Source organism: Purpureocillium lilacinum, assembly GCF_023168085.1.
Source record: "Purpureocillium lilacinum CBS 284.36 DNA, scaffold_5, whole genome shotgun sequence".
Classification (NCBI taxonomy): Eukaryota; Fungi; Ascomycota; class Sordariomycetes; order Hypocreales; family Ophiocordycipitaceae; genus Purpureocillium; species Purpureocillium lilacinum.
In genome coordinates this window covers 356,463-383,021 of record NW_027072115.1, presented here as the reverse complement: position 1 = coordinate 383,021, position 26,559 = coordinate 356,463, and the positions used below count along the sequence as shown (strand labels likewise).

The window sequence follows — 26,559 nt, the reverse complement described above, 5'->3', positions numbered from 1 at the left end:
GCCATATGTAATACATGCATGGCCCAGAGGGGCAAAACTAATACCACACACTGCGAGAACACAAGGACACGAGACGCAACGCAAGACGCTGTTGGACAAACTGGCTAGCTGACTGGGCATGTACATTCACATTCACGTACCTACCTGAGAGAGTCGTGCAGACAAAGTCACACGAGCCACACAAGACACCATTTTGCACGAACCGGCTATCCAGGTACTTATTTGCACACACATACAAAGTACACAGACCAACAACGCCTCCCCCTCCCCTCTACATGTTCCGCCCGCCCGTCACCATTATCGTCTGCCCCGTGACGTACGCAAACAGCGGGCTCGCCACGGCCAGGATACTCCCCGCCGCCTCGGTCGCGGACCCGGGCCGGCCCAGAGGAATATCCGGAAACTTGGGCGCCGCCTTTGCCTTGCTCTCCTCCGCGGCGGCGCTTCCCTTCTTCGCATCGCGCTGCTTCTGCGGAATCCCCAGCGGAATCTTCTCGCCCCCCGGCCCGACGACAAACGCGCCATCCTCCTTGGCGGCCGTGAGCCTCGTCTCAATGTGCCCAAACGCCACGGCATTGCACCGCACGCCAAACTGCGGCCCCCACTCCTTGGCAATCGTCTTGGTCATGCCCGTGACTCCCGCTTTCGCGAGCGCGTAGTTGATCTGGCCCGCGTTGCCGTGGATGCCGCTCGTGCTGGAGATGTTGACGATGGAGCGGGGCTCGCCGTCGCGGACGCGGAAGTAGGGCGCCGCGGCGCGGACGAGGCGGAAGGGCGCGGTGCAGTGCAGCGCGATGATGGTCTCCCACTGGGCGTCGCTGGTCTTGTGGATGACGCCGTCCCACGTGTAGCCCGCGTTGTTGACGATGATGTGGATCTTGCCGGACCCGAAGGCGGCGGCGCGCGAGACGAGCGTGTCGATGTAGCTGGCTTGCAGGATGTCGCCGGGGACGGCGATGGCTTGGCCCCCCGAGGAGGTGATGCTGTCGACGACGGCTTGGGCCTTGGCTGTAAGGGGGACGACATGTCAGCAAAGAGCGAGGACTTTTTGACATCCCTCTCATATACCAAGTGCAACGGTGATGGGCAATGGATGATGGATGGTGGTGGTGGAGGTGGGCGGGTTGCGGTGCAAAGATGGTGTAAGTGGGTGAGGCGAGCGAGCTTCAAGCATCAAAAACATCAAACTCACCGGCGTCAATGTCGGCGACGACCACCTTGGCGCCCTCGTTGGCAAACAGGCGCGCCGTCTCGGCGCCGATGCCCTGCCCGCTGCCCGTGACAATGGCCACCTGCCCGGCGAGCATGCCGCGCGGGTAGTTGAGGTGCGTGGCGAGCTGCGCGACGCGGTCTGCTGCCATGGCGACGGTTGTCTCTAGAGTCTAGACTTCCTGCTCACTTCTTTCCGTTAAACCGCCGGTGGGCGGTATCGTGAACAGACGAGACTTGGCGGCGGCTCGAGGAGGATGAGTGCGAACGCGGCTGCAGCTATGAGCGACGCCCAGCTTGTGCTTCGTACAACGTTGAGAAGGTGAACGTGGCCGCGGCAGACAAAACGTTTTGGTTGCGATTTCGAGGTTATGTTTCCTAATAATTGCTGCGTCGAATGGATGGAAGCTCCCGTCCCCAGCGCTATAACCACCCTTGGGCCAAACATGCCGAGGTCCCCCGCACGGGACCGGCCCCGCCGGCGCAACTCCCCATTGCACGCCTCTCCCCCCCCAAACCGTCAACGGCGCCGACTGCCCAGGCTCCGAGGCTCGGCCCCTGCCGCGCGCCCACTAACAAACAGAAACCCGAGCCTTTGAACTGTCGCGCCGGAAGGGACGTTTGCCGGGCACCCGAACAACGCCGGCATCACGAAAACAAAAAAAAAAAATTGGGGTCGAGGGAAAGTATGCTCGGAGACAGCGCCGGTCCGTTAATTGAGCCGTATTTGTCGCAATCGTGGCGACATGGGACGGGAACTTTGTATCAGTCGGTTATCGAAGTCTGCGCGACGGTCAGGGCAGCGGTCGGGATGCGCAAGCTGGCTGGCCCCGGCCACCGCCGCGGTCGCCGCCGCGAGCCAATTGCCGTGTTAGTGCCTGCAGGAACACACGTAGGCACCTGCCTTAGCCGCCTCTCAACGCTGGATATACGAGCTGCCCGGACATGCTTTTCTCGCGACACGGCAGAGTGAGTAACTGCAGGCGCAACTTCGAGGGCGGACGAATACTCTCCCCGACTTGTGGCATTTGCGAGTCGTCATCACCGTCATGATGGAGACGTTTGGTCGGTCGAGGTCGCGTGGCTCGTATTTCGAGGCCATTATTAGCGTGGGATCTGGATGCGTCCGCTGGTGCGGTGGAGGTTGTGAGCCTGCGTTTGACTATAAGTGAGAGCGCGCGGCTCACTCACCTCGATTGACGAGTTCTCATGCACACTCTCACTCTTACCCATATCTCAACACCAACTTCAACACGCCATACACCGGCAGCACCAGCATCAGCACCACCCGCAGCCATGACCTCCCCCACAGCCCTCGCCCTCCTCGCCTCCACCCCCGTCGACGCCCCCATCCCCGCCCCATCCCTCACCACCGCCCTCTCCTCCCCGCCCTTCATCACCACCATCCCCGGCGCCCTCAACGTCCGCGACCTAGGCGCCTACGCGCCCCTACTCGGGCTCCTCCGCCCCCGCACCGTCTTCCGCTCCGGCACGCTCGACTTCCTGCCCGCCGAGTCGCGCCCCCTGCTGCGCTCCCAGCTCGGTGTGTCGCGCGTCGTGGACTTTCGCCGCAAGGACGAGGTCAAGGTGCCGCTGCTGGTGGGGGGCGGGAATGGCGTCGAGGGCCTGACGCTCGTGTCGTGCCCGTACATGGATGGCAGGGAGCAGCCGCGGCAGATGGGGCCGGGGGATTTCGTGGCCAAGGAGGGGGAGGAGCTGAGTACGGGGTATGAGGTCATGTATGATGTTATACTCAAGGGATACACGACGGGATATAGGACTGTGTTTGAGGCGTTGCGGACGGCGGGTGAGGGCGACGCCGTGTTGTTTCACTGCACGGGTGAGTGTCATGCCTGTTCTACCCAACGAGCTTGAACCAGCTCTGTCCTGTCTACACTTGATCTACCAGGCCGACAAACGGCCATCGCTGACCCGTTTCCAGGCGGCAAGGACCGCACCGGCGTCATGGCTGCCCTCATCCTCGACCTCCTCGGCGCCCCCATCGACGTCATCGCAGACGAGTACGCCCTCACGCGCATCGGCACCGAGCCCTGGCGCGAGAAGCTCCTCCCCGTCGCCCTCCGCAGCTTTGGCGTCCAGGCATCCACCGCGGCCCCGGACCCTCGCGCGCTCAGCGGTGATGGAGAGACGAAGAACCAGGAGGCGACGGGAGGTGAAGTCGCCGTGGACATTGAGACGCCCGGGATGAGGGAGATGCTTGGAACGTACGCCGCCGTCATGAAGCGGTTCGTCGAGCGCCTGCGAGGCGAGTATGGAGGTGCCGAGGGGTACATGAAGAACCATCTGGGCTTCTCCGACACGGACGTGGCCCAAATTCGCGCCAATTTGAGCCCGAGCAACTAGAGGAGCACGAAGAGCCACAAGCCTTAGAGTATACCCAAGCGGCGTATCGTAATAACGCTGTAGATGAGACTTAAAGCTTAAAGTCGGCGTTCATGCGTTCCCATCCCGATGGCGACTCATCCATGGCCGCCACTCGCTCTGCCAGTTTAAGCTTAAGGTTGCGATTGCGGTCCGTGCACAGCTCGTACATTGTCGACAGATTGAACAGAAGGGTATGTGATGACTGGCCAGAAGCGACAAGTCCCTCGAGGATTTCGCGACCCTGCAAACGTCAGTACATGACGGCGGTTTGGCGAACATGTCGACCCACCTCGTGCATGCGGCCCAGGTATAGCAGGCAGACGGCGGTGTTGACGCCGACCATCTCGTCGCCCGGCAGCGCCTCACGCAACTCCAGCCATCGTGCCAGGGCTGCCGTGTAGTCGGCATCGGCCATGTCGCATAGGGCCAGCACCAGCTGCTCCATGCGCGGAGCGTCGGCACACTTGGCCACGCAGGTTCTCGCTCTCTCGGCATCGCCTAGGCGTAGCCATAGCAAGGCCCGTGACAGCACGACCTTGGCGTCGCCGGTGTCGTGTAGGCTGGCGAGGTGGTGCGCGGCGCCCGGCAGGTCACCCATGTCAACGAGTGCGCCGGCAACCTTGACCCCTAGGTCATGTAGACGCGCACGCCACAGATCACGCGCCGCCTCGTCACGCTTGGCCCGGTCGCGAGCCTCACGGGCCAGCTCATGATAGCTCATAACGGCGCGGCGCGGGTCGCCGAAGCCGAGCGACTGCAGGCGGACATTGAGGACGCGCAGCTCCCAAGGTACCAGGTGCTCGCCCGTCGCATCATCCACGTAGGCGCGCGCGTTGTTGAGATCCTCGAGCGCCTTGACCTCGTGCGCGGCCAGGGGCGTGGCGTCGATGAGCGTCAGGCAGGCCAGCCTCGTGTAGAGCAGGCTGAAGATGCGGCTCGAGTCGGTGGGGTCCACGACACTGCCGTCGAGGCCCGACCCCGTGAGCTGCTGCACGGCAGAGATGGCGGCTGCGCGAAAGTGGCCCTTGGCGAGCAGCTCGTCCAGGGACGCCGCCGGATCGGGCTGCTTGGGCGAGTTGCGAAAGGCCAGGGGCACGTTGAGGGGCGTCAGCGGGTGGTAGATGTCAGGGCGTAGCAGGAACGAGAAGTCTTTGGCGCGCGCCTCGCCGACCTGCGAGACGGCGGGTGAGGCGGCATTGCGAGGCGCGGCACGTCGCGGCAGCTGCTGATGATTCTGCGCCGACAAAGGCGTCTGGCCCGCCCGCGGGCTGGGCTGGGACTGAGGCGTCGACGGCGACGTCAAGGGATGGCTGGCATTGGAGAGGATGAGCGGTCGAGAGAACAAGGGGTGATGGCGGCAACGGCTGAGACTCACTCGTCGGCGTCGAGGGGGCCCTTTGTTGAGGATCGCGGCCTCGAGGCTGGGACGGGTCGGTCAGCTGGTGTTTCATCGGCGGCCATGGCGCGGGCGTCGTCAGCCGCGGCCGTTGAGACGAGTCCGAGGCTGGGCCTCGTCGGTCTGCGCGTTGGACGTACATCTAGTAACGGATGACTTGTTTCTGGAGTGGCCCACGGGGGACGTGCTCGGCGGTTGGCTCATGGCGAGAGGATCATGGCGGGGGGGGCGTCGAGTGAAGTGTAGCGTGATGCGTGGCGCGGCGGCGTTGATGGAGTTGATGATGGAGTTCCAAGGTTGAGGTGAGATCCGCCGCCTGCAGTCTTGGTGGTGCAGGACGGGCTACAGGCGCCGGAGCATCAGTGCCGATCGGCTCAGTGCCCGCAGAGCAGCGACAGCCCTGGAGCTCAGTGCCCTCCACTGGCCTGCCCCGCTGTGGGGAGCTCAAAGTTGGGCGCCTCCATAGCTCCGTTAGAGCTGGAGCCCTGGAGCTCCTGCCTGGGCGCCCGTGGTCCATGGATGCGCCGGCGGCAGGGCGGGTAATCGTCGGCAACGGCTGCCCCTCAATCACTTCCCTGGTACGCATCAACCGTGACCCACCCGGCCCCTCGCCTCCTCCGCCTCCTCGACCTCCACGTCCGCTCCATCCCACGCCCGCATGCCCGCACGCACCCACATCAGCCTTCCGCGGCTGCCACGGCACCCCCCCAGCAACGTCAGCTTCTCCCGTCCCGCGCCCAATGCACCCCTGAATGCCGAACCTGTCATGCGCGGCCTGGCCCATTGAAAACGCGACGCTTCCCATGTGCTTCCTCATCTTGCCTGTCCCAGAGCTCACAGCTCCCCCGCCATGACCCGCCTGCTGTTGCGTCTCGCCGGCTCCATCGGGTGACGTGCTCGTGTCGTTCCGCTTCACATCATTGAGGTCCTCATCTCCTACCGCCTCTCCGGCGTCCGCCAGCATGCGGCAATCGACGCCAGCACCCGCTGACGAGCCAAACGGCCCTCCACCCTTGATTCCTGCGGACCCTGAAACACCCAAGGGCCGCTTGGTCGCTGCCATCTGGGACGAGGACGTCGACGCCGTGGGGCATGTCTTGGATCAGAACCCCAACCTGGCGAGCGCCACGCTTGCTCACCACGGCCTGTTACATCGCCGCTGGCTCGGCGAAGTCCAGCGAAAGGAGGGCTTCTTTTTGCGGGACCGGAGCATGCTGACCGAGCCGGCCGTCATCTTCGCCGCCAAGATTCCGTTTTACAAGAACATCTACCGGTCAACGAGGACCATATCGGTCGAGAGCCTCGCCGTCCTCCGGCTGCTTGTGGATCGCGGAGCTTCACTGCGTCGGCTGTACCCGGATCCCGAGCGCTGGACAAAGTATGGTATATTCGAAGCGTGTGGCCAGTACGACAGCCCGGAGGCGATGAACCTCTTGGCCCGCGCCGGTGCAGAAGTGGACATCAAGCGTGCCTGGGGTCCCGTGGGACTGGGAGCGCTGGCACTGCAGTACGGCGCGCCGCGGACTCTGCGAGCGCTTTGTGACCTCGGTGCCGCCTATGTCCCCTTTCCAGACGGCCTGCCGGGCGGCAGCTTGGAGCATTTTACGCCGGAACCCATTGTTCAGGCGGCGCGAAGCGGGCACGAAGACGCCATAAAGGTTTTGCTGGAGCTGCTGGACCATTCTCAGTGGACGAGGCAAATATCTCACGGATTCGACTTTCCTCTCACCGTTCTTGATGCAGTGCTCCTGGCTGCAACGGACGTCTTAGTGCCCAGGGACGACGTGGACGAGCCCATTGAACCGAACCGGCCGTGGCTTGGTCAGATCCCGTGGGTGGTGCGGCAAGAGAGGTTGGTCCATCTCCTCTTGGACGCCGGAGCCAACCCAGGTGCCACCGACAGCGCGGGCAGAACGGCCTTTCAGTGTGCCTGTCGTTGGGCTGGCGATGCCTTGATCCGTCGCTTTTCGCACGCTGTACCTGGCGGCGTCGATCAGCAGCTCCCCTACCTGGATTGGCACGATAAAGGCTCGTATGAGCGGGAGACCATCCGTACAGGCGAAAAGGTGACGTTTCTGCACGTCGCTGCCGGTTATCACAACGCCGCTGCTGTGTCGTGTCTGCTCGGCGTGGGTGCTCAAGTGCTCTGCGACGAGTACGGGCGCACACCACTTCACTGGTGCTTCTTGACGAGGGACGACTTTGTCCAGGCAGAGGTGCGCACCATGGCATCGTTGACACAAGGTGTGCGAGAGCTTTACGAAATGGAACACTGGGAACAGCAAATCATGCCGTGGGCTCCATCCGTGGACGTGATCGCGACGTTGCTACCCGCAGTCGAAGATCTGAGGGGGAGGGACGCCTCGGGCCCAAGCGTGCTTCACTTGGCTGCGCAGACCCGCCACTGGGAAGCCATGGCGGTGCTCATCACGAAGGGGTTCAATCCAGCCACGCGAGACGAACACGGGCTCACGATATTCCACCTCATGGTCACAGCGCCGAAGCCAGCCGTGGGTGATCCGGAGCACCGGGCGTACATGCTCGGCCTCGAGTTCTTGCGTGAGGTATTGCGGGACAGGCCTGACATTGGTCTCAACGGCGCGGGCCCAAACGGTTTGACGGCGCTGCATGAAGCCTGTGATCTGGGGCACGTGCTAATGGCCCAGCTCTTCTTGACGCTGGGCGCGGAGCCGAACTGTCGAGATGGCGTAGGCTGGACGCCGTTGTGCTGTGCGGTGGCATCGCCGTGCCAGGATCGGGGCGACGCGCTGGAGCGCTTGTCCCCGGCCGAAGCGACGGACAGGAGGGACAAGGCGCTGTACATGAAGGACATGCTGCTCGATGCCGGCGCGGACCCAACGCTAAGGACGGACTCTGGCCTTACGGCGGAGGATATTGAGCATGATATTGCGACGAAGCTGGCGGACTGTGTCAGTAGGTACGCTGAGGATCTGTATGATTGAGTTTCGCGCAAGTTGGTTGTCACGTTGGAGAGACAGGCTGGGCGCCAGCTCGAAACACGACCGACAGCGGCCGGCGTGTTTGATCTAATATCGGATTGCTGTAACAGTTATGAGTAGATCAAGGCCCGTCATGGACAGTCGCTGATCGGGCGTCGGCTTTTGACTGATGTGGCTCGCCAGATGGACTCAGGCGTAAGCGCGGCTGAACCCGATCCGCGCCTGGATGAGATTCACAAGACGTTCATCTGAGCCCCACAACACTACACTCACCTCGACACTCAACTCTGGCTTCTATTGTTACAGCTCATCCTGCAGCCAACTTGGTAAGACAACGGCCCTTGATATGGCGGAGTCATCGCGGCGACATGTCTTGCCACGGCGCATCTCGCCGTCGTCTGCCGCAGTCCTCGACGACGCAGCGCCCGTGCCCATGGACGACCTTCTGCTCGGCCTGCTTCGCGCTCGCGAACCCGGTACAGGCCGATGGCTATTCGAAGATGAAACAATCAGGTCATGGATCGATGGCACAAACGATGTTCGCAACCTGTGGCTTCACGGACACGACGGCGCGGGCAAGGCGACGCTGGCCGCCACGCTGGCAGAGGAGATGATTCGGAGAGCGAATGCAACGGCCGGTGCAGGTCATGAACGAGGCGATGCCGTCTGCTTTTACATTTGTCGCGACGAAGGGGCCAGCAGCTTCGACTGGGATGTCAGGACGACATTGGTGCTGCAGCTGGCGTTGCAGAGCGAGGCTGCTTACCAGTCACTAAAGGCGGCTGTAGGGGACACGGAGCATGCGAAGGCTCTGGAGGAGAAGTTGGTGTCGACGACCGTTAGGGAACTGGCGGACCTGCTCACAGGAATGGCTCGGCACTTTGACAGCGTGTCCGTCTTTGTGGTGTCGCTCGACGGCCTCGATATGACCGCACGGCAGAGCGTCCTGTCTCTGCTGGTGACTGCGGGCGATACCCCTGGCGTGCCGCTACGCGTGGCCGTCACTGGAGATAACTTTTCCGATACGGACGGGAGACCGCCCCAAGCGGGCCGTTTCCATACGATATTTGCCACGGGCAGGTCCGATGATATACAGACATATGTCCGTGCGGAACTCGCCAGAAGGACTGCCGCAGGAGCAACTTTCCTCGGGGACGAGGCAGTGAGGGAAGGGATCGAGAGGTATATTGTCAACATGAGTCACGGCGCGTATGTTTCCCCTTCACCCCCGTTGAAGGGGCATCAGCCACTGACATTGTTTAGTTGGCTTTGGGCCGTGTGCGAACTGGAGGCGCAGTGCAATCTTGCCAGGATCGGGCGGTGGACGCCTCAATCAGCAAGCGATGCGCCGGCCGACCCCCCATCGCAGCGGGTATACGGCCCTGACCCGGAGGATGTGCGTCCTGCCATCTTCCCATATGGGCCATATCTCGAGAGCGTCCTAGCCGAAGGGAACCCTCGCACGACGTTCATCGTGAACCGCGTGCTCAAGTACATTTTCGCTGGGGGACTCTGGCAACAAGCACGCCTCAGCATCGGTGAACTATGCGAGACGCTCACCTCGCTGCTCAATCACCACCCCTCCAGCGCATGGTACGCGGAGAACAACCTCCCTGCGCATCGACAGCATCCAGCCGTCACAGAGCAGGACATACTGCGCATCTGCGGCCCCTTTATCCGCAGGACACATGACGGCACGCGCTTCGACATTGCGCACCCATCCGTCATCGGCTTCTTCCGCTTTCACAATCCGCAACTGCCCAACACGCGCGACTTTCTCCACGCCGACTCCCCCGCGAAGATCATGGGCCAGACGGTCGACGAGTTTGCCAAGGTGTGCGAGATCCTCGAGGCGCGGGGGCTCTTCGACGCGGCGGAGGCGATGCACCGGCGGGTTGTGCGCTGCGACGAGTCCGGCTGCGGGCCGGAGCACGTGTCGACCCTCGCGCGCGTGAATAACCTGGCTTCGTTCCTGCTCGATCGGGGCCGACTCGATGAGGCGGAGGAACTGCTGCTGCGTGTGAAGAAGGGGTACGAGGCCATGGACCCGCCGCCCGAGGCGACGCCCGACCGCGATAGCATGTACAATACGTACAACATGCTCGGGATACTGCACAAGCGCCGCGGCGAGCCCGACCTGGCGGAGGGGTACTACCTCGCTGCACTGCATGGTCGGGAGGACCTCTACGGGCGAAACAGCCTCGTCGCGGCCCGCACGGCCAAGAACCTGGGCCTACTCTACGTGACCATGGGCCCCTCGCGCGCCCACGACGCATGCTTATCCTGGGAGCGACAAGTCTCCGACCTCGAAGCCCTCCTCGGCCCTGCCGACGAAGAAGTCGTCGCTGCGGTATATGATCTCGCGTTGCTGTACAAGAACCAGGACCGGACGGGCGAGGCGGGCCCGCTGATGGAGCGCGCGGTGGACGGGTACGCGACGCTGCGCGGGAGGGGCGACGAGCGCACGCTGGAGGCCATGTTTCAGCTGGGGCAGCTGTGCGCGGTGCATGGGGATTTGAGGGGGGCGGAGGGGCTGTTTCGGGAGGTGGTGAGGGGGAGGGAGAGGTTGTTTGGGAGGGGGGATGGGAGGACGGAGGAGGGGAGGGAGTTGCTGGGGATGGTGCAGCGGGATTTGTATGGGTTGGGGAGGGAGGAGGCTTGACTGGCGAGTTGACTTCTGCGCTGAGAACGAGAAGACGTCAACATGAGGTCCTGAGCCCGACGCCTTGCTCAGCTGGTTATGCACAGTTCGTCTCGCAACAGACGAACGGGGCAACATCGACATGTCGTTACGTCAACCCTGCAGCTCCTCACATGCAGCCGGTCTCTGCACGGACATCTCCACCCTCCACCGTCGGCCCTCGGGGCCGGGATACGACGCTGCAAACCGATCAACATGCTTCGCCTCAGCTGTACGTCTCCCCGCTCCTCGGGATGTTTCTCCGCTGTAGCCGTCAACGCGCATATGCAGAGGCGAGCGTTCATGGCGAAAGCGGAATACGAGCGCGGCGAACGGGCCGTCCCGTGTGGCGCCCCAGACATCAGTCTCCGACACCCCAACCGTTTGTTTGCGAGTCATCTCACCGGCCGGGCCGGCAACCCGTGCAGGAACGCATCTTTGCTTTACACAGGTGTTGAGTCGTTGATCCACGCTATTCCTCGATCGGGGTGCTGCAAGGCGGCCAACCATGCATTATGCATGAGCCTCATTTGGCGATTCAGCTGAGTGCGCGCTGAGACTTGCAGATAGATCTCACATAATAGCCGCCTGGTATGTGCTCAACGTCAATGTGGTGCCTGTGTCAACGGCGAACAGCTGCATGTGACGGGCCTGGTAATGATCTGATCTGATCTTCTGCGAAGATCGGGGTTGATGGGAGAGCTGAGATGACATCAAAGGGCGGTACATGGAGGGTTGAATACGGGTTTCTGCGACGCAGTGGCCTTTCTAAGAGGGATGCATGGTCCCGTGAGGCGGTGATTCGTTGGGCGTTAGTGATGCGGTGTAACTTGGGAGCCGCCCCGATGCTCTGTTGGTTCCTCGCGGGGCGTGAACTGTTACTTTAGACTGGACTGTAAACAAAGCTCTGTCGTCACGACTGAGGTGGGCCATTCCCCAAGACGCCTGGCTGAACGAATATACCGTGTAGTCTTTTCTGTGTGTTCCTTGTCGATGAGCGTTCCCCAACGGAGCAAGTCCTGCCATGAGAGACGGGCAAGCAACATCATGAGTTGACCCAAGTCCGGCAACAAAGCCATCACAGGCGCAGTCCATCCGTCGGCGTCTTGTTCCCCTGGAATACTGAACACAGTGTGTGATACATCGATTGAAGCTGAACGACGTGGAACTCGGTTCGGTTCGTGTCTCGGCGCAGCAATGGAAGCATGCAGGTCCAGCCAGCCACGTACTTGACGATACAGAGCATTGCTCGGCGAGGCCGCTTCATGTATGCAGGAGCGTTCCCTTCGTTAATGCACAATGATTTCATATGTCGTATTAAGTCTTGAAAACGGATACTCAGGCTTACTCCCGTCCCGAAACTTGAGAACGTATAAATACGCCCTTGTCCTCGGCAGATCTTGAAAAGCCAAAGACATCCATCGACTTGGAAAAGTACAAGACAACAGAAACCGCCACCGCCATCATCATGCTCCGAACCGCTCTTGCAACCTGTCTTGCCCTTCCTATTGTGCTAGCTTCAGCTGACACTCCACCCGACATCCTGGTGAGCAGCCCCATGTCCACCAGCCTTCACGTTCTATAACTGACCTCACAAGGTGGAGTTATGCAAGCAGAGAGGTATGCGATTACTTTCATGCCCTCGGGGTGACGAACGCTCATGAAAATACAGGCCAAGTCCCCCAAAAGGACGGTGACTCGTGGATTTGCGTCCAGAACAGCAGAATTTGTGGCCCCGGCGAGGACCTTGCCACTTTGCACAAGGACACCAAGACGGGCGAATATGTGTGCTGCGCTCCTGGATGGAAGCTCAAGGACGGCTCGTGCGTGGATCCAAGGCAGCCCCCCAAGCCAGGTGAGTCCAACCCACGAACCGTACGAATACCGACTGGAGGATGGGTTCTGATGTGACTACCATCAGTCCCAGGATCCTGTGCAGCACGCGTCGAAGATGTTGGCTTGGCAAGTCTGCTCGGCCGCATCCTTGCGCCCTGCTTCCCCTGTGGCACCACCGCTCTCGATGCCTTTGTGACCGAGTACACTGGCCTTCTCAAGTCCGCTCTGACCCTGGTCGAGGATACCTGCAGCCGGCCGGGTTGTACCACGCCAGCGCCAGACCCCGACAACTGGTGGAAGTGCCCGCGAGATGGCTCTCCCTGCAAGTGGCTTGCGCTGGAGAATAACAAGACTCCCAAGAGCCTGGCTGCTACTGGCTCGGAGCGCAAGGTCTTGCCTAACCCTAACGTGCCCGTTGCCAACTACAAGTACCCCTTTGACACGTGGGTGACTACATGGCCTGACGATGACTTGGAGATCTACATCAAAGGGGAAAAGGTCAGGCCTCAGGCGTCGGGGACGAGCTACCTGATCCCGGCTGGTATGTCACAGGATGAACAGTCACGTTCGTTGGCTAATATGAACAGGAACATCTGGCGACGATGTATACTACAAGTCCTCGCGCGGAACGCAGATCCAGTCCTACGGTGCCTGCTCCCCAGACACGCCGTGCACGGGCGAGGAGGTCGTGCCATGGACGCAAGGCAAAGCCGTGACAGTGGCCGATCGCGACGCTGTCATTGACGTGAGCAAGTACACGTCCGACGGCGACCTTGTCTTCACCATAGCCGACACGTCCGTCACGACGGAGCAATACACCATCTTGGCGGACGGCAAGGAAGTGGGCAAAACCCATGGCAGACCTACCCTGGGCACCGACAAGTACAACACCAAGAATATTGCCAATGTTGACGTGGGTGCTGGCCCATGGGGCGCACTCAGAAGCATTGCCAACGACGGTTTTTGGGGCTCGTTCCGGATTCCAAAAGGTGAGGGTTCCTGCCCATGAGATTGTGCGGTAGTGGTGTCGTGGAGGCTGAATCTGACGAAACGCACAGGGACACAGCAAGTCACGGTGCACATGAACTTTGAGGGACCAGGATGGCCGTATTACCTCTTTGAGTATCGCATCGACAAGCTGTGCAAGTGCTGAGAGCGCAATAGTGGCTCGGGAATTGCCCACACATGTCATTCTGTTTGAGCCACAAATTTCTGAACTGAGGGATGGACGGCGAAGGGCGCGGGGATTGTGTCCAGGCCAGGAGCTAGGGGGATTGAACGAAACATTGGCAACAGAAACGCGGTCTGTGATGTATCTTCGCTACCGATCAAAACCCGCCATCGAAACATTGACACCCGTAACAATTCTGAAAGCTCGGGGTCGACTCGGATGCAGAACCTGACGCTCGACGATTCCCCGAGACGTTTCGCCAAGTGCTGTTTTAATCCAGTTAATAGCAGCTAACCGTCGCCGGATCCCAACCATGATAAATACACCGTGCATTTTCCTTCGTGCACTAAACGTCCGAGGATCAGCGCCGCTGGTCAATAAGGGGGATTTGGAACGGAAACTTACACGCCCTTCAGTGCACTGGCTGACCCTGTTGGTGACATACAGCCGGTAACCGACGCTAACCTTGTCTTTTTTCTTGTACTGAGAGGCGTACTTGTAGTTATAGTAACACATTTGGGTGACATGGTCGCACTACAGTCGGGTGTCCTGTCTTTAGCTTCCATCATCATAGCAAATTCGGGATATGATGAGAAAACATACCACCTCTCCCATAATCAGGCCGTTGCTTAATCGAGCCGCTGTCCTGGCCTCGTCCATCGTGGGATACAACACCTTTCGTGGAGGTACATGTTCTTCGTCCGCGCATGCAGCCAGTGGCAGCCATGCCAAGGTAAGCCATAGAGGGAAGTACTTCATCTTTGGGAGAAGCTGAACTGAGGACAGAGATAGCAGGGTCACCACGGGACAATTAAGCGAATGCGTAGGTTCTTATACAGACTGGTTCATAATTAAGTAGGCTTGCGAGTAACCTTCTGGTCGCAGCTCGTTTCAAAACGAGTTGAACTGCAACACACGAGAAAGAGGGAAACGTAATAGGAACCAGAGCGCCCCGAGTCTGCCGTACAGTGATACAGCACAGACATTTCGAACGCTGTGCCTCCGTGGTGTCTTTTGCCACGATCCTCCGCCGTCATTCCTGCATCTCTACCAACCTGACCCCCAAAACGTTCCGAGTCGGATGAGGTTGAATGTGTCTTCTAGGCCAACAGAGATGAGAGCCAACAGCGAGCCTAGAAATAGCCCGAGATGCAGAAAACCGACAGTGCCTGAGATGCTGTGCTGCGTCAGTGTTTTAATCGGGAGCGACCACACGCGGGGTCATTGAGGCTTTGACCAACTTTCACAGTAGCAATAATTTGTTGGCACTGACGTAACTTATCGGGCCTACGATGTGATCGATCTTCATCGGCATAGCCATGGAGCAACACACTGGCTAAATTTCAAGGCGTTCAGACCATTTCCTGTCCTGTGTCTGGTGTTGAGCGTGCACATGAGGTGTAGCACGTCCCAAAGCGCCACGTTTCGTGTCGCCAGCATGACAGTGACCTTGCTCAGGACGTTATTGGTCAAGACACTGTGAAAACAGACATGGAAGAGCTCCAGGTGTCACGCGTGACTGTACCTTGTTAGTCGTCCGGCTCGTCTCCCGTCCGGCGTCATTCAATATGGCACGGCCCGACCCCGTTGGGTTTGAACGCTTGCAGGCGCAAGCGGGCTCGAATACACAAACACAAGTTTTAAATGTCATTGAATGGGTCACCTCGAAAGACAAAGATGTGGTGACGACAGGAACAGGGAGATACGAATTGCGACAATGGCATAAGCCTATATTCAATGTCTTGCAGCCTGTATGTACATTTTTGGATGGCTTGAAAAGGACCGATGGCTGTTCTAAGCCGTACCAAGTCTTCCCTTGAGGTTGTCGGCAAAGGTCCAGCCTTTTGACCCATCCCAGTTGATCGACCACGTCATCATCCCCTTGAGCGCTCCGTTGTAGTGGTCCCAAGCCTGTCCGACCAGGCCCGGAGACATGTAGCCACCACCGGCACCCGACTGCGCAGGCAGACCGGGGGCCTGCATGTCGTACGGGACCTTGATCGTGGTGCCCTGGATGACGAGACCCTTGTTCAGGCAGTCGGTTTGAGCGACGAAGCCCTCGACAGTGCCGGCAGAGTACGAGTCGCCCGAGCAGCCGTACATGGCACCGTTGTAGTACTGCATGTTCAGCCACCACAGGCGGCCGTTGTCGGCGTACTTCTTGATGATGGGCAGGTAAGCGCCCCAGATGGATCCGTACGTCACGCTTCCGCCCGTGACGTAGGCTGTCTCGGGCGCCATGGTCAGACCAAAGTTGGACGGCATCGCCGCAAGAATGCCGTCGATGATTCGAATCAGGTTCGCCTGGGAGGCGGAGAGGCTGTTGATGTTGCCGCTGCCGCTCAGTCCAGTCTCGATGTCGATGTCGACACCGTCGAAGTTGTACTTCTTGAGAATCGGGACGATGGTAGAGACAAACTTGTCGGCGACGGTGCTGGAGCTGAGATCTATGCCAGCCGCCGCACCACCGATGGACATGAGGATCGTGGCACCGGCCGCCTTGGCCTCGCACATCTCGGCCGGAGTCGCAACCTTGACGCCGGTGTCCATGCCGTCTTCCCACAGCGCCGTGCCGTCGGACCGAATGACGGGGAAGGCAGCGTTGATCACGTTATAACCATGTTGCTTGATTCGAGAATCCGTGATCGGCACCCAGCCGAAGGGGGGATGGACGCCGTTTGACGATCCATCCCAGTTCTCCCAATATCCCTGAAGAACCTTGCCCGAGGGCTTGCCCTTAGTTGCGCAGGTGTCTGCGCGCTCGGTAAGGGGTGCGGCTGCGACGAGGGTCGAGCCAAGCAGCACAAGGCCAGTTTTGAGAAGTCCAGCCATTTTGGAGAGTGTGACGAGTGACTTTCTCGGATGCGAACGCTGGAAAGATGAACAACCGAAGCACTTGGAGAACCTGCTCTTGACCTCTTCACTTGGCCTATACAGCGTCGATGGCATGTCTTTATACTAAATGACTGACGATAAGAGCTCCATTGTCTCAACATGAACGTGGCCCCATGCGCATGTCTCTCCGCGCGTCCGTCCCTTGCTCACACAATCAAGGTAGTATTCGGCCACCTGACGGCGGATGTAAATGGCTTCACTCTACGCGTTGAGCGCGTCTGGCCGACTTGGCAGGAGAACGCACCCCCCGCGTAGGCGCGTAACGTAGTATTGTGTCATGGGGTGTAAAGCACGCTGCTCGCGATGGTAAGTGGAAAGGCTCCTAAGATGATAGAAGAAGGTCGCATTAAAAGGCCGAGTGGCCACATGGCCAAGGAGGCTACCCCGCTTATCTGTAAGGGGAATCAAGAATGGGCACGTTTCAGCATAGCCGAAACCTGGGGTTGTCGCGTGGGTTACATTGCCTAGCAGGAGATAACATGACACTAACAGGCAGCTTTTGGCTTAGTTGGGGTTGTGACTATGGTTGAGCAACTGGAGCTCATCTCCGAGAGCTTGTATACCGTAGTGCTGGTGCCTTGTGGTTATGAGCACCGAGGTGATCTTGGTGGCGGACTTTGGCCGCCGATCCATGCCCTGAGCTTCCGCTCAACCCATTTGCGCGGCTGCGGACCTACCCGCCGCCGGGCCCGTGCCTAACGCGATGCTACAAAGCAGCACTTCGTAAATGGCCTCGGACCGAATTTTCGGATCCATGTCGGGCCATCGAGGGAATCTGATTATTGAGAGCTATCTGTTATGGCCGATCGGCCGATGTTCCGGTTCTTAGCAAAGTCATCCAGCGGCCGGTGCCACGGCGATAATTGCATGTGTGGAAGGTTGTTGTGAGATCACGGGCTGCAGCTCGGCTGGACGCTGCATGCACACTTGGGCAATCAATGCCGTCATGACCCCTGACTCTAGTGGTCATTACCGCCCCCTCCAGGGGTCACACGTCCCCAACCTCCGCATGGCAGACTCCCCAGCATCGTGCATGCCCTACATATTACATGCCAACCTTATTGTGCATGTGTCAGGATCATCGTTCCGAATATCGATGGAAGTCCAGGGCTCGGTTGATCCTCACAGAGCCCCGTACAGCAGAGGGAGTGCAGCGATCAAGTCATCCACATCCAACTGGTGGCATGGCCGCTCCTCAGCGACTCGCCGCGCTGAGATGTCGTTGATCGATGGCAAGCTGTAGGGTCGGAGCGCTTCGCGCACAGAGGTGACGCGATCGCGGAAAGATGTGGCCAATGCCGTTCATCTGATCTACGATTGAACTCTGGGGGATCGACACGAGAATGCTCTGGAGTAGAGGCTCTGCACATTTTAGTTTCAGAATTGTTTCGATTCGACTGATGTCACCACGCGGGTGTTGCGTTAGACCTGCATCAATGGCCCTCTGCCGTGGTTGGATTATGAATCCCAGGGAAGATGCCGGCAATTGGTGAGCCGCCCCGAAGCTGCCTGCTTGTGCAGCTTGCATGGCGTCTAACACGGGGGAGTCCGTGTCACCGGGAGACTCCACAGGTTTTTGCCTTCCTCCGCATCGCACAACGTACTGCTCCTGCCTCAACAACTGCTGAGGGCGGTGCACGGAAACCCCAACTTTGCGCAATTGACAAAGACGTGCCTGCAATCTCGAAGGGTCGCCCGGTGTCATCGTCTGATCCTCGCCAAAATCTCGTTCAGGTAAGGCATCGACGCTGGCGTGACTGCGGCAGGGCTGTGACGTTGACGGGGCAAGATTCTCCCGACTTCGCAATGCAGGTCCAACCCCTAGACCCAAACAAACTTTTGCCGCCACGCGCGAGCCCTCACGTCCAGCCGACGATTCACACAGCACTACAAATACTGGTATTGCCCATTCTGCTCGTTCTATGCAGTGTTTTTTCGGATCCGGGAGCCGCCTTGCCCTCAATATTTGCACGATTGGCCCTCCTGCCGTGCCCAGTAGGGCTGTAAATTCCGTGTCCGCCTCTTGGACGAAAATCCAGGATCTCACCGACCCCTGACCCGGGCCGAGACGGCCTTCACCATGAAAACTGCGCGCCCGTCCTAGTCAGCATTCGGGGTTCGGGACGCAGCGACACTGCCAGGCATCATGGCAGAACACCACGCCGCCTTTCGCAATGTTCCTCCAGAGGTCTTGGTCAAGGTATCCAGTTTCCTGCCCGCTGCAGACCGCAAGAGGCTTCGGCTCGTCAGCCGGCAGATGAGTGCTTTGGTGGCCAGGCAGTGCTTTGCTCGTCACACGACCGTCCTGGCATCTTTCGCCCTGGAACGAACCGAGGAGCTCATTAAGCACGACCACCTGGGAGGTCTCGTCAAACACCTTCGAATAGTGGCCGAGTCCGCTCCTGGCCAATCCGCCGAGCATACGAATGAGTGCCTTTGGAACTCCGCGACCGGTAAGTCCGAGGCCCGGGAAGCGCAATTTGCCCTCGATCCGGTCGTGTCCCTCGGAGCGGAATATCTTGTGCAACGACTTTCCACGATCCTGTCCTGGGACGGCAGGAGGTGTCTGAGGACACTGGAGCTACATGCGAGGTTCATCAAAGATTCACAGGCTCCTTCGAGCCCGATCGCCTGTCGCAGTGCACAGATAGACCATCAGCGGCTATGGGCTCGCGCGTCGCAGCTTTACCGACTAACGATGACTGCGCTGGGACGCAGCGGCGTGGCCATTCCCGACCTGCGCATCTACAGCAATACATCTGGCTTCTGCGTGCCGTCATACGACATCACAATCGCACTGCCTCGCCACATCGATGCCGATATGGCCCAATACGGAGCCGCGGTCGAGAACTGCGCTTTGAAGTTCGCTACGCGAGTTGACCATGGCTGGGAACGTTTGAATATGGTGTATGGATCAGACGCTGCGGCAACAGAACGGCGACGGCAACGTCGCCACTGGCTTCAGATCGACGACGAGGTGGAATGGCGCTGGATGGCAGGCGTAGCATTCGACGATGATGGAGACGCCAACCGCTTTGACGTGGATGGCAGCGACTGCGACTCCGACGATGACGTTGACGAGTCTATAGAAGACAACAAGGGCTCCGAGATTCCGGGCCGATACGGCGACACAATGCCTCAGGCCATTTGCGAGGACAACTATTCGGGCGTCGCCAGATTTCTGAAGCACATGCCCAATCTCCGGTCGCTCGAGCTACACATGTTCCAGACGCTCGAGTACGAGGAAATAGACGGATTATCCAGGTTGAACATGTACGGGAGAGTCTTCAGAAATATGGTGCGGCAAACGTTACAGTTCAACAAGTTGCGACGCTTGACCCTACGGGGCATTTGCCTCACGGGCAGCATTCTCATCACGTTCATGGAGCGTCATAGGCAGATCGAGAGTCTCGAGCTGCACCATGCTCTTCTCTGTAACAAGGACCCCTACGACCGACATTGGAAGACCGTGCTCCGAACGATTGCCCGGAAGTGCGCACGAGAGAAGCCCGGCGGCTTGCTGGCCAGGATGTTCTGTTCAGATCTCTGCGATGTTCCCCGCTCCGGCCAGGCGACTGCAAATTACGGGTCGCGCAATGCCGAGAACCTGCGCGGCCCCGACGAGTTGCTCAGGCAGGAATGGATAGACTGGGGGTGGTGCACTTTTACCAAAGGCGCTCCGAAGAACAGTCCAACCATCCTGCACAGTTTCGCCATCCTGCACACGCGCGAGTTTAACAGGCAAGACATGGAGAAGGACGACATATTTGAGATCGAGACGGAGCCAGGTCGCGATCCACCTTCCAATACCGCGTTCATCTGCTTTGAAAACGACGACGATGAATACTTGTCTCTGCGCCAGGCCATGTACGGGACGACGTACGGTTGATGCCCTAGGCTGTGTTCGAATCGGACGAAAGTCCGTGCTGGCGAATTACTTGTCATGCCGCTGTATTGTCTCACTGTAGTAATAGATGGCTGTTTGCGATGAGAAGCACATTCCCTGGCGTCTCTGTGTGCCATGGTGCGCCGCCGTCGCCACGGTGGAACCCAGACCCTGGAGTTCGTGCTCGGCCCATCCATTTCGAATGTTGCTCGCCTCCGCGATCGAACCTCAGCGTGGACAGGTGAGCTGTATCCAGGTGTCATGCCGGTGCATTAGTCGGACGCCGTGGTCGGGCGCCGACGCTTCACCAACCCCACCACGACGGGCCAGAGTACAGGACCGTCAGCACCGGTCCGACTCACTGTAATCGCCCAGATCTTTGACCCTGGCTCTCACTGGGAACAGCCACGCTGTCGTGGTACCCATTCAGGCATGGTCACACTCTGGCGATTGCCGGCCGGCTGACGGCCAAGCGGCCCGTTGAACGCCCCTACGGGACTGGAGGCAGGCAAAGGGAAAACAATTCGCAGGTTTATTGCAATGTAATATCCTTTGCGGCGACGAACTGTAAAAAGCGATTGCTTCAAACTGTTGGCCGTTGCAATTGACGGTTTCACAAGCAACCATGAGCTCCTTTCTCCAAGTCAAGCTACCCGGCGACAGCGCCGCCGGGGGGTTGCTCCAGGACAACAGCACAGCACCCAAGGGCTTCAGCAGCCAGTTGCTGGAGCTGGCAAAGGGCATTTCAGGGGAGATTGATAGTGGAGTCGTCATCAGGACGGCGCTCCTGAGTCTCTTCATCTGGGTAAACCGCGTTTTCGTCGCGATCGCAGGACCACGCACTAACACGGCTTCACACAGAAAATCTGGGACTATGTGTACAACATTTACTTTCACCCTTGCGCGCATCTGCCGGGTCCGCTGCTCTTTCGCATGACCATCCTGCCAAATTTGTACTATTCTTGGAAAGGAACGAAGCATCTAAAGGTCGACGAATTGCACAAGAAATATGGTGAGTATTATTGGCCAGTGTCGGTACGGCGTGGACCGGAGGCGCTGATTCATTCCAGGCGATGCGGTGCGAATTGAGCCAAACTTTGTGTCGATCATGAGCCCGAGCAGTGTCCAGGGTATGTCTGCCGCTTCCCACATCACGGATGCGTCTTGCTGATCTTGAGGTATTGTAGCAATCTACGGGACGGGCTCACAATGGGGCAAGGGCTACTACTACTCGCGAGGGCCTGTAGACAAGCAGGTGCTAGTCGTACGTCTACCCTACTCCTCGCTTGTCCGGCACAACTGACACGCAAAGAACCTCGCCAGCGCCGTCGACAAGAAAATCCATGCTCGGAAGCGCCGAATCATCTCGCACGCATTCAGCGAAGCGGCCATTCGATCGTACGAAGCCACCGTGCTGGACAAGATTCGCCTCTTCTGCAAGCAAATCGCAGACCCAAACACCTTTCACGGAGACTACAAGAATATGTCACGGTGGTTCTCGTACCTCACCTACGACATCATGGGCAATCTGACATTCGGTCACGAGTACAACATGCTCACAAAAGACAATGATCATTTTATCCAGCCGCTCATTGACACCTTTCAGCACATTCAGATCATCCTGGGATGTGTGCCTTGGGTGGAGCGTTTCGGCCTTGGACCGCTCATGTTCATCAGCATGGCTTCTGCGGTCAAAAAGTTCCGAGACTACGTCGCCAACCAAGTCACGCACCGCATTGACCTAGAAAAGGCTGGCAAAGGCCCGGATGACATTTTCAAGCTCTTGCTCAATGCCGAGGATAAGAAAACGGGCGAGAAAATGGAGTTCAAGGAACTGTCAGATGAAGCTGTGGTGCTTATCATCGCTGGTCAGTACAAGGTCCCCCACTAAGGCACAGAACAGTTCGCTGATCAGCATCTACATATGCAGCTAGCGATACAACCGGAACAGCACTGACAGGCATGTCATTCTATCTCGCGCGGTACCCAGAGTGCTACAGCAAGCTCAAAGAAGAGATTCGGTCCACATTCTCGAGCCTCGAAGAGATCGTGAGCGGGCCGAAGCTCCTTGGCTGCAAGTATCTCCGCGCCTGTGTCGAGGAAGCACTGCGAATGTCCCCCGGTGTGCCAAGCTACCTCGTCCGCGAATCGCCCAAAGACGGCGTCATCGATGGCCACGCCATCCCAGCTTACGCAAACATCGGCGTGCCGGGATGGGCGATGCACCGCAGAGAGGACGTCTTCCCTGAGCCCCAGATCTACAAGCCGGAGCGGTGGCTCACCGAGTCAAAGGACGAGATCGAGAAGCTGAGGTCTGCGCACTTGCCGTTCAGCTATGGCCCGCGAGCCTGCATCGGCAAGAATCTGGCGATGAGCACCATCTACCTGACGATGGCAAGAATCGCCTTTCTGTTCGAGATTGAGTCCCGGGAGGAGCTGCCGCTTGAGTTCCATGTCAAGGACCACTTTGCGGCGGGGGACAAGAATGGGCCGTTTCTCAAGTTCATCCCGCGGGACCCTCGGTACCTTGCGTAAGAGGATCCAGCCGTGACCCGAATTTGGGTATGTGGGAGAATGGCCGGCATTGAGATCGAAGCCAGCGAGGTGTGCAACTAAGTAGCGCATCGCAAGCGCATGTTGATGTCATGACCGGGGCTGTTATACAATCGTTTATGACCCAACGTGAGAGTTCTAGATTTGACCGCGATCATGGCCTGCATAGGCGGCAATATGAGATGTAACATGGGCGCAATCCTGGGAGTGGCTGCAAGCCGCAACAAAATTCATGTCCAATGCTTAATTTTCCATGGTGTTCGTCATCGACCTCTTCCTTTCACCACGTAGGTGTAAGCCGCCATCACCAAGGGCAGGGGCTTCTTTGCTGCCATTACATCCTCCGTCTCCCCTTCATCCACTGCCCCTGCACGTTGACTCCTGCTGTCGTCCATAGCCCTAATCTCTACGCCGATGTCCTGATCAAAGTGCTTCTTCTCATGACTCCACCATATGCGCCACGCCGCCGCCACCAAAATTGTCAGCGGCACCGTGACTGCCCAATACACCCAGAAGAGGTCGGAAATCGTCTTTTCTGGAGTTGGTGTTGCATTAGTGTCGGCCCTTGCACTCATGGACCGGGCGTTGTTTGCACGCTCAGCCGCAGCTTGCTGTGAGCCCGAGTCAATGTGCCAGTTGAACATGCCAGTGCTAAAGATTGTGGCGATGTACGTCCCTGGCAGAAAGAGTATCGTCAGAAAGGCGAGGGTCTTCATGGCGGCACTGTCGCGGCTTGAAGAGGCGGCCATTTTGGCGTTGAGGCGGTTGTCGACCTGGGAGATTATGCTATAGAGCTACGCCACGAGTCAATACACGTATAATCACACAGGTCGACGGCCGTGGCCCCAAAACGGACGGACTTACGACACTCATATCCGCATGAGTATTCTCCTTCATCGAAACATTATGCCGCTTGACACTCGCGGCCGTCGCAGCTAGGTACCGAATGTGGGCTTTCATGGCTTGTGTGCCTTTCAAGTCCTTGACCAGGCCGCTGATCTCCGCCAGAACATCGCGCAGAAACACCATGGTTTCGCACTGCCAGTCGGATACTCCACAGCACCAAATCGTCTCATATGCCAGGTTGCTCATTCCTGCTGTTAAATCTTTTAGACTAGTCTTTGCCTGCTGGACAGGCAAGGTCGACAGGTTGCTCTGTGCCTCGATGCCATGTAGTCGGCCTGCTCGCATGACACCCAGCTGCTCTTGCACGTCTGTGAGCTGGTTGGACAAAATGACTGTGCAAAAGTATTGTGTCCTCTGCAAGTGATGATGTAGCACCAACACGGGTAGACAGAGCGGATGGGCCCAGAATCGTGCACTAGCTTTGAGTAGCTCAAACAACTCGGCGGCCGGGTGTGACAACCAAAGCTCATAGTCGCCGCCATGCTGCGTCACACCTGTGCCGTGAAGGATGCCAGTGGAGAACCCCGTGACAAGATCATGAGAGAACGAGAGGCTGTAGTTGCCAACCTGAAACTTCTGCGAGGCCTTGATGATCATGTTCAATCGCTCTGGATTACCCTTTTCGTCGAGCTCGATGCTGTGTGACGATAGACCGCTTTCGCTGGACGAGGCAAGGAGCGTATGCTCATCTAGATGGAAACGTTGCGCGACAGCTCTGTACGTGCTCTTCTTGATGTTGAAGCTGGGAGGTTGATAGTATGCGCGCTCCAAGATCAAAAGGCGAACTCCGCCGTTTAGTCTCGCGTTCGCATCTGCATGCTCTAGCGGTTTAAAAGCGCCTCGCTGATGGACCCAATTGAGGATGTCATCTTGCTTGAGTTTGCCGGTGCGAGAATATGCGGTAGCCTCGGCATCCGAGGGGGCGTCATCTTTCTGGGTCGAGCTCGAATTAGGACAGGAAAATGGACGCTTACTCCGTAACCCACCATCGAGAAGTTGAACGCCTCAATGTATTCCGCCCGTTCGAGGCCGCGGCCAATGTCCCAGGCTTGGTTGTCGATGGGAGAGGACAGAGGTACCTTTGCTCCCACGATCTGGTGATGCCTGTGCGGGTAGGACTGCATCCTGACGGCCACGATGCGGACGAATGAGTGATAAGTGTCCTTCAGGATCCAAGTGGCATGCAATTGCGACAGCAGAATCGATTTTTTCGCTTCTTTCTTGCCGCAGTGAACGTGACGACGATGCACTTGGCGCCCGACATCAATTGATCAACCGCGGAGTTGGATGAGTGACCATGATAGCCCAGCGGCGACAGTCGCCCACCACAGAGGCGATGGCAAGGAATATGCAGTCGACTGGGATGAAGACGCTACTGTAGACCCCGTGATTACTCCCACAGGCATGCTCAGCCGCAAATAATGTCAAGGGTTTACCCTGATTGCAGCTTTATCATTTGCTGACAGTCTCACCAAAATAATCAAGTAGGCTTGTCGTTCAGCTATTCCACGTGCTTGCCATGGTGCAACAACTGCAGAACCCTCCATGCCATGATGACAGAGCAGGACATGCAGGCCTGGGGTCGGGACCATGGCAGGGCTCCTGGAGGGCTCTCGCCAGCGCCATCAAACTAAGTAACAGAACTGTTGATCCTCGGAACATGGCGCTCAACAACAGTATGTGGTATGCAGCATGTCTCAGTGAAGCCACAGGCATCGAGTCTTCTGAACAGCCGTCTGGCTCATGTTAAGGCGAGATTTGCCCAAAGTGCGCCTCTACCTGCAGCAATAGCTGCTGTTGCGATACACCTAGGCTCCATTCTCAAGCTTGGCCCACTGCTCAAGCTTGCCCTCCTTCTTCCACCGCCTGAAGGTCTTGACGCCGTCCTGGGTCGCACCCTTGGCCAAAGCACCGTACTTGACACGAACTTCCTCGGCCTCCTTGCTCCCGTCCTCCACGCCGTCAATCCAGAGCTCGTAGACGCCGGTGAAATAGATCTCGGGTCGCTCGGCGTTGGGAGGGTCTTGGGTTCCTTGCGACATGCCAAAGATGGTCGTCGCGCCAGACGTGGTCGTCGTCGCCTCAACCTAGCGCCCGTCAGTGCGTTCGGAGACGGGGTGCCTGCGCGACTCACATTCAGCATCGGGCGGAGGATCACATCTTGGTCAATGGCTTCGCCTGCGCCAGTATGCACGGCGCCGCCGCCGCCAATGGTCAACCTGCGGCGGAACTTGACCTTGTCGCCCGACAAGATTTCGCAGTTTGCCACATATTCGGCCATGTCCTGCGGATACCGTGCACCATGAGCGATTCCCTGCCAAACGTCATCCATGGTGAGTACCGGCTCGTCGCCCGGGCGATTGACGGGCTCCGAATAAGAGACATTGAAGTTGAAGCGTGGGGTGGCCATTGTGCGATTCTGGCGTGGTGAATCGTCTGGTGCTGAAGCGTGTTGGAGGTTCTCGAGTCTGAACAGTTGGCGAGGAACGATCACGGAATTGTCTTTAATCACGAATGATTCAACGCGCTGCCGGTACTACACTGGGGAAAGGTTTTATGGAGCTATCTCAGGAGTGATCCCATCGGCATCGTACCTCACAGGATTTGATGGTTGGTCGATGGATGGAGTGACGGCCTCCTTGCGTTGCGGCCCGGATTCTTGTACGAAGCGGGTGTAAGGCC

General features: G+C 58.6%; 11 protein-coding genes across 11 annotated transcripts; 6 read left to right on the top strand and 5 right to left on the bottom strand.

Annotated features, from left to right (window-relative positions):
* Positions 1-271: 271 nt before the first annotated feature.
* On the bottom strand, positions 272-1,361 carry PLICBS_006711 (uncharacterized protein; the record flags this gene model as incomplete). Its single annotated transcript, XM_018328174.2, has 2 exons — positions 272-1,008; positions 1,193-1,361. The coding sequence occupies 2 exons, from the start codon at positions 1,359-1,361 to the stop codon at positions 272-274; spliced, it is 906 nt and encodes a 301-aa protein (XP_018173203.2).
* A 1,144-nt stretch (positions 1,362-2,505) lies between these two features.
* Positions 2,506-3,573, top strand: PLICBS_006710 (uncharacterized protein; the record flags this gene model as incomplete). Its single annotated transcript, XM_065601029.1, has 2 exons — positions 2,506-3,049; positions 3,152-3,573. The coding sequence occupies 2 exons, from the start codon at positions 2,506-2,508 to the stop codon at positions 3,571-3,573; spliced, it is 966 nt and encodes a 321-aa protein (XP_065457101.1).
* A 70-nt stretch (positions 3,574-3,643) lies between these two features.
* PLICBS_006709 (uncharacterized protein) lies at positions 3,644-5,194 on the bottom strand (the record flags this gene model as incomplete). The annotated part of the gene is made up of 4 exons (XM_018328173.2): positions 3,644-3,835; positions 3,884-4,904; positions 4,970-5,015; positions 5,131-5,194. 4 exons carry the CDS (start codon positions 5,192-5,194, stop codon positions 3,644-3,646), a joined length of 1,323 nt encoding a protein of 440 aa, XP_018173202.2.
* Positions 5,195-5,952: 758 nt separating this feature from the next.
* On the top strand, positions 5,953-7,953 carry PLICBS_006708 (uncharacterized protein; the record flags this gene model as incomplete). The annotated part of the gene is made up of 1 exon (XM_018328172.2): positions 5,953-7,953. One exon carries the CDS (start codon positions 5,953-5,955, stop codon positions 7,951-7,953), a length of 2,001 nt encoding a protein of 666 aa, XP_018173201.2.
* Positions 7,954-8,296: 343 nt separating this feature from the next.
* Positions 8,297-10,502, top strand: PLICBS_006707 (uncharacterized protein; the record flags this gene model as incomplete). Its single annotated transcript, XM_065601028.1, has 3 exons — positions 8,297-9,159; positions 9,214-10,446; positions 10,496-10,502. The coding sequence occupies 3 exons, from the start codon at positions 8,297-8,299 to the stop codon at positions 10,500-10,502; spliced, it is 2,103 nt and encodes a 700-aa protein (XP_065457100.1).
* A 1,596-nt stretch (positions 10,503-12,098) lies between these two features.
* On the top strand, positions 12,099-13,619 carry PLICBS_006706 (uncharacterized protein; the record flags this gene model as incomplete). The annotated part of the gene is made up of 6 exons (XM_065601027.1): positions 12,099-12,176; positions 12,229-12,250; positions 12,303-12,485; positions 12,552-13,007; positions 13,054-13,455; positions 13,525-13,619. 6 exons carry the CDS (start codon positions 12,099-12,101, stop codon positions 13,617-13,619), a joined length of 1,236 nt encoding a protein of 411 aa, XP_065457099.1.
* A 1,812-nt stretch (positions 13,620-15,431) lies between these two features.
* On the bottom strand, positions 15,432-16,586 carry PLICBS_006705 (endochitinase 4; the record flags this gene model as incomplete). The annotated part of the gene is made up of 1 exon (XM_018328169.2): positions 15,432-16,586. The coding sequence occupies one exon, from the start codon at positions 16,584-16,586 to the stop codon at positions 15,432-15,434; it is 1,155 nt and encodes a 384-aa protein (XP_018173198.2).
* Positions 16,587-18,678: 2,092 nt separating this feature from the next.
* PLICBS_006704 (uncharacterized protein) lies at positions 18,679-20,421 on the top strand (the record flags this gene model as incomplete). The annotated part of the gene is made up of 1 exon (XM_018328168.2): positions 18,679-20,421. One exon carries the CDS (start codon positions 18,679-18,681, stop codon positions 20,419-20,421), a length of 1,743 nt encoding a protein of 580 aa, XP_018173197.2.
* A 622-nt stretch (positions 20,422-21,043) lies between these two features.
* On the top strand, positions 21,044-22,953 carry PLICBS_006703 (uncharacterized protein; the record flags this gene model as incomplete). The annotated part of the gene is made up of 6 exons (XM_018328167.2): positions 21,044-21,223; positions 21,280-21,430; positions 21,489-21,548; positions 21,606-21,682; positions 21,731-22,286; positions 22,349-22,953. The coding sequence occupies 6 exons, from the start codon at positions 21,044-21,046 to the stop codon at positions 22,951-22,953; spliced, it is 1,629 nt and encodes a 542-aa protein (XP_018173196.2).
* Positions 22,954-23,234: 281 nt separating this feature from the next.
* PLICBS_006702 (uncharacterized protein) lies at positions 23,235-24,000 on the bottom strand (the record flags this gene model as incomplete). The annotated part of the gene is made up of 2 exons (XM_018328166.2): positions 23,235-23,765; positions 23,836-24,000. 2 exons carry the CDS (start codon positions 23,998-24,000, stop codon positions 23,235-23,237), a joined length of 696 nt encoding a protein of 231 aa, XP_018173195.2.
* Positions 24,001-25,685: 1,685 nt separating this feature from the next.
* On the bottom strand, positions 25,686-26,287 carry PLICBS_006701 (uncharacterized protein; the record flags this gene model as incomplete). Its single annotated transcript, XM_065601026.1, has 2 exons — positions 25,686-25,964; positions 26,012-26,287. 2 exons carry the CDS (start codon positions 26,285-26,287, stop codon positions 25,686-25,688), a joined length of 555 nt encoding a protein of 184 aa, XP_065457098.1.
* Between the last annotated feature and the right edge of the window lie 272 nt (positions 26,288-26,559).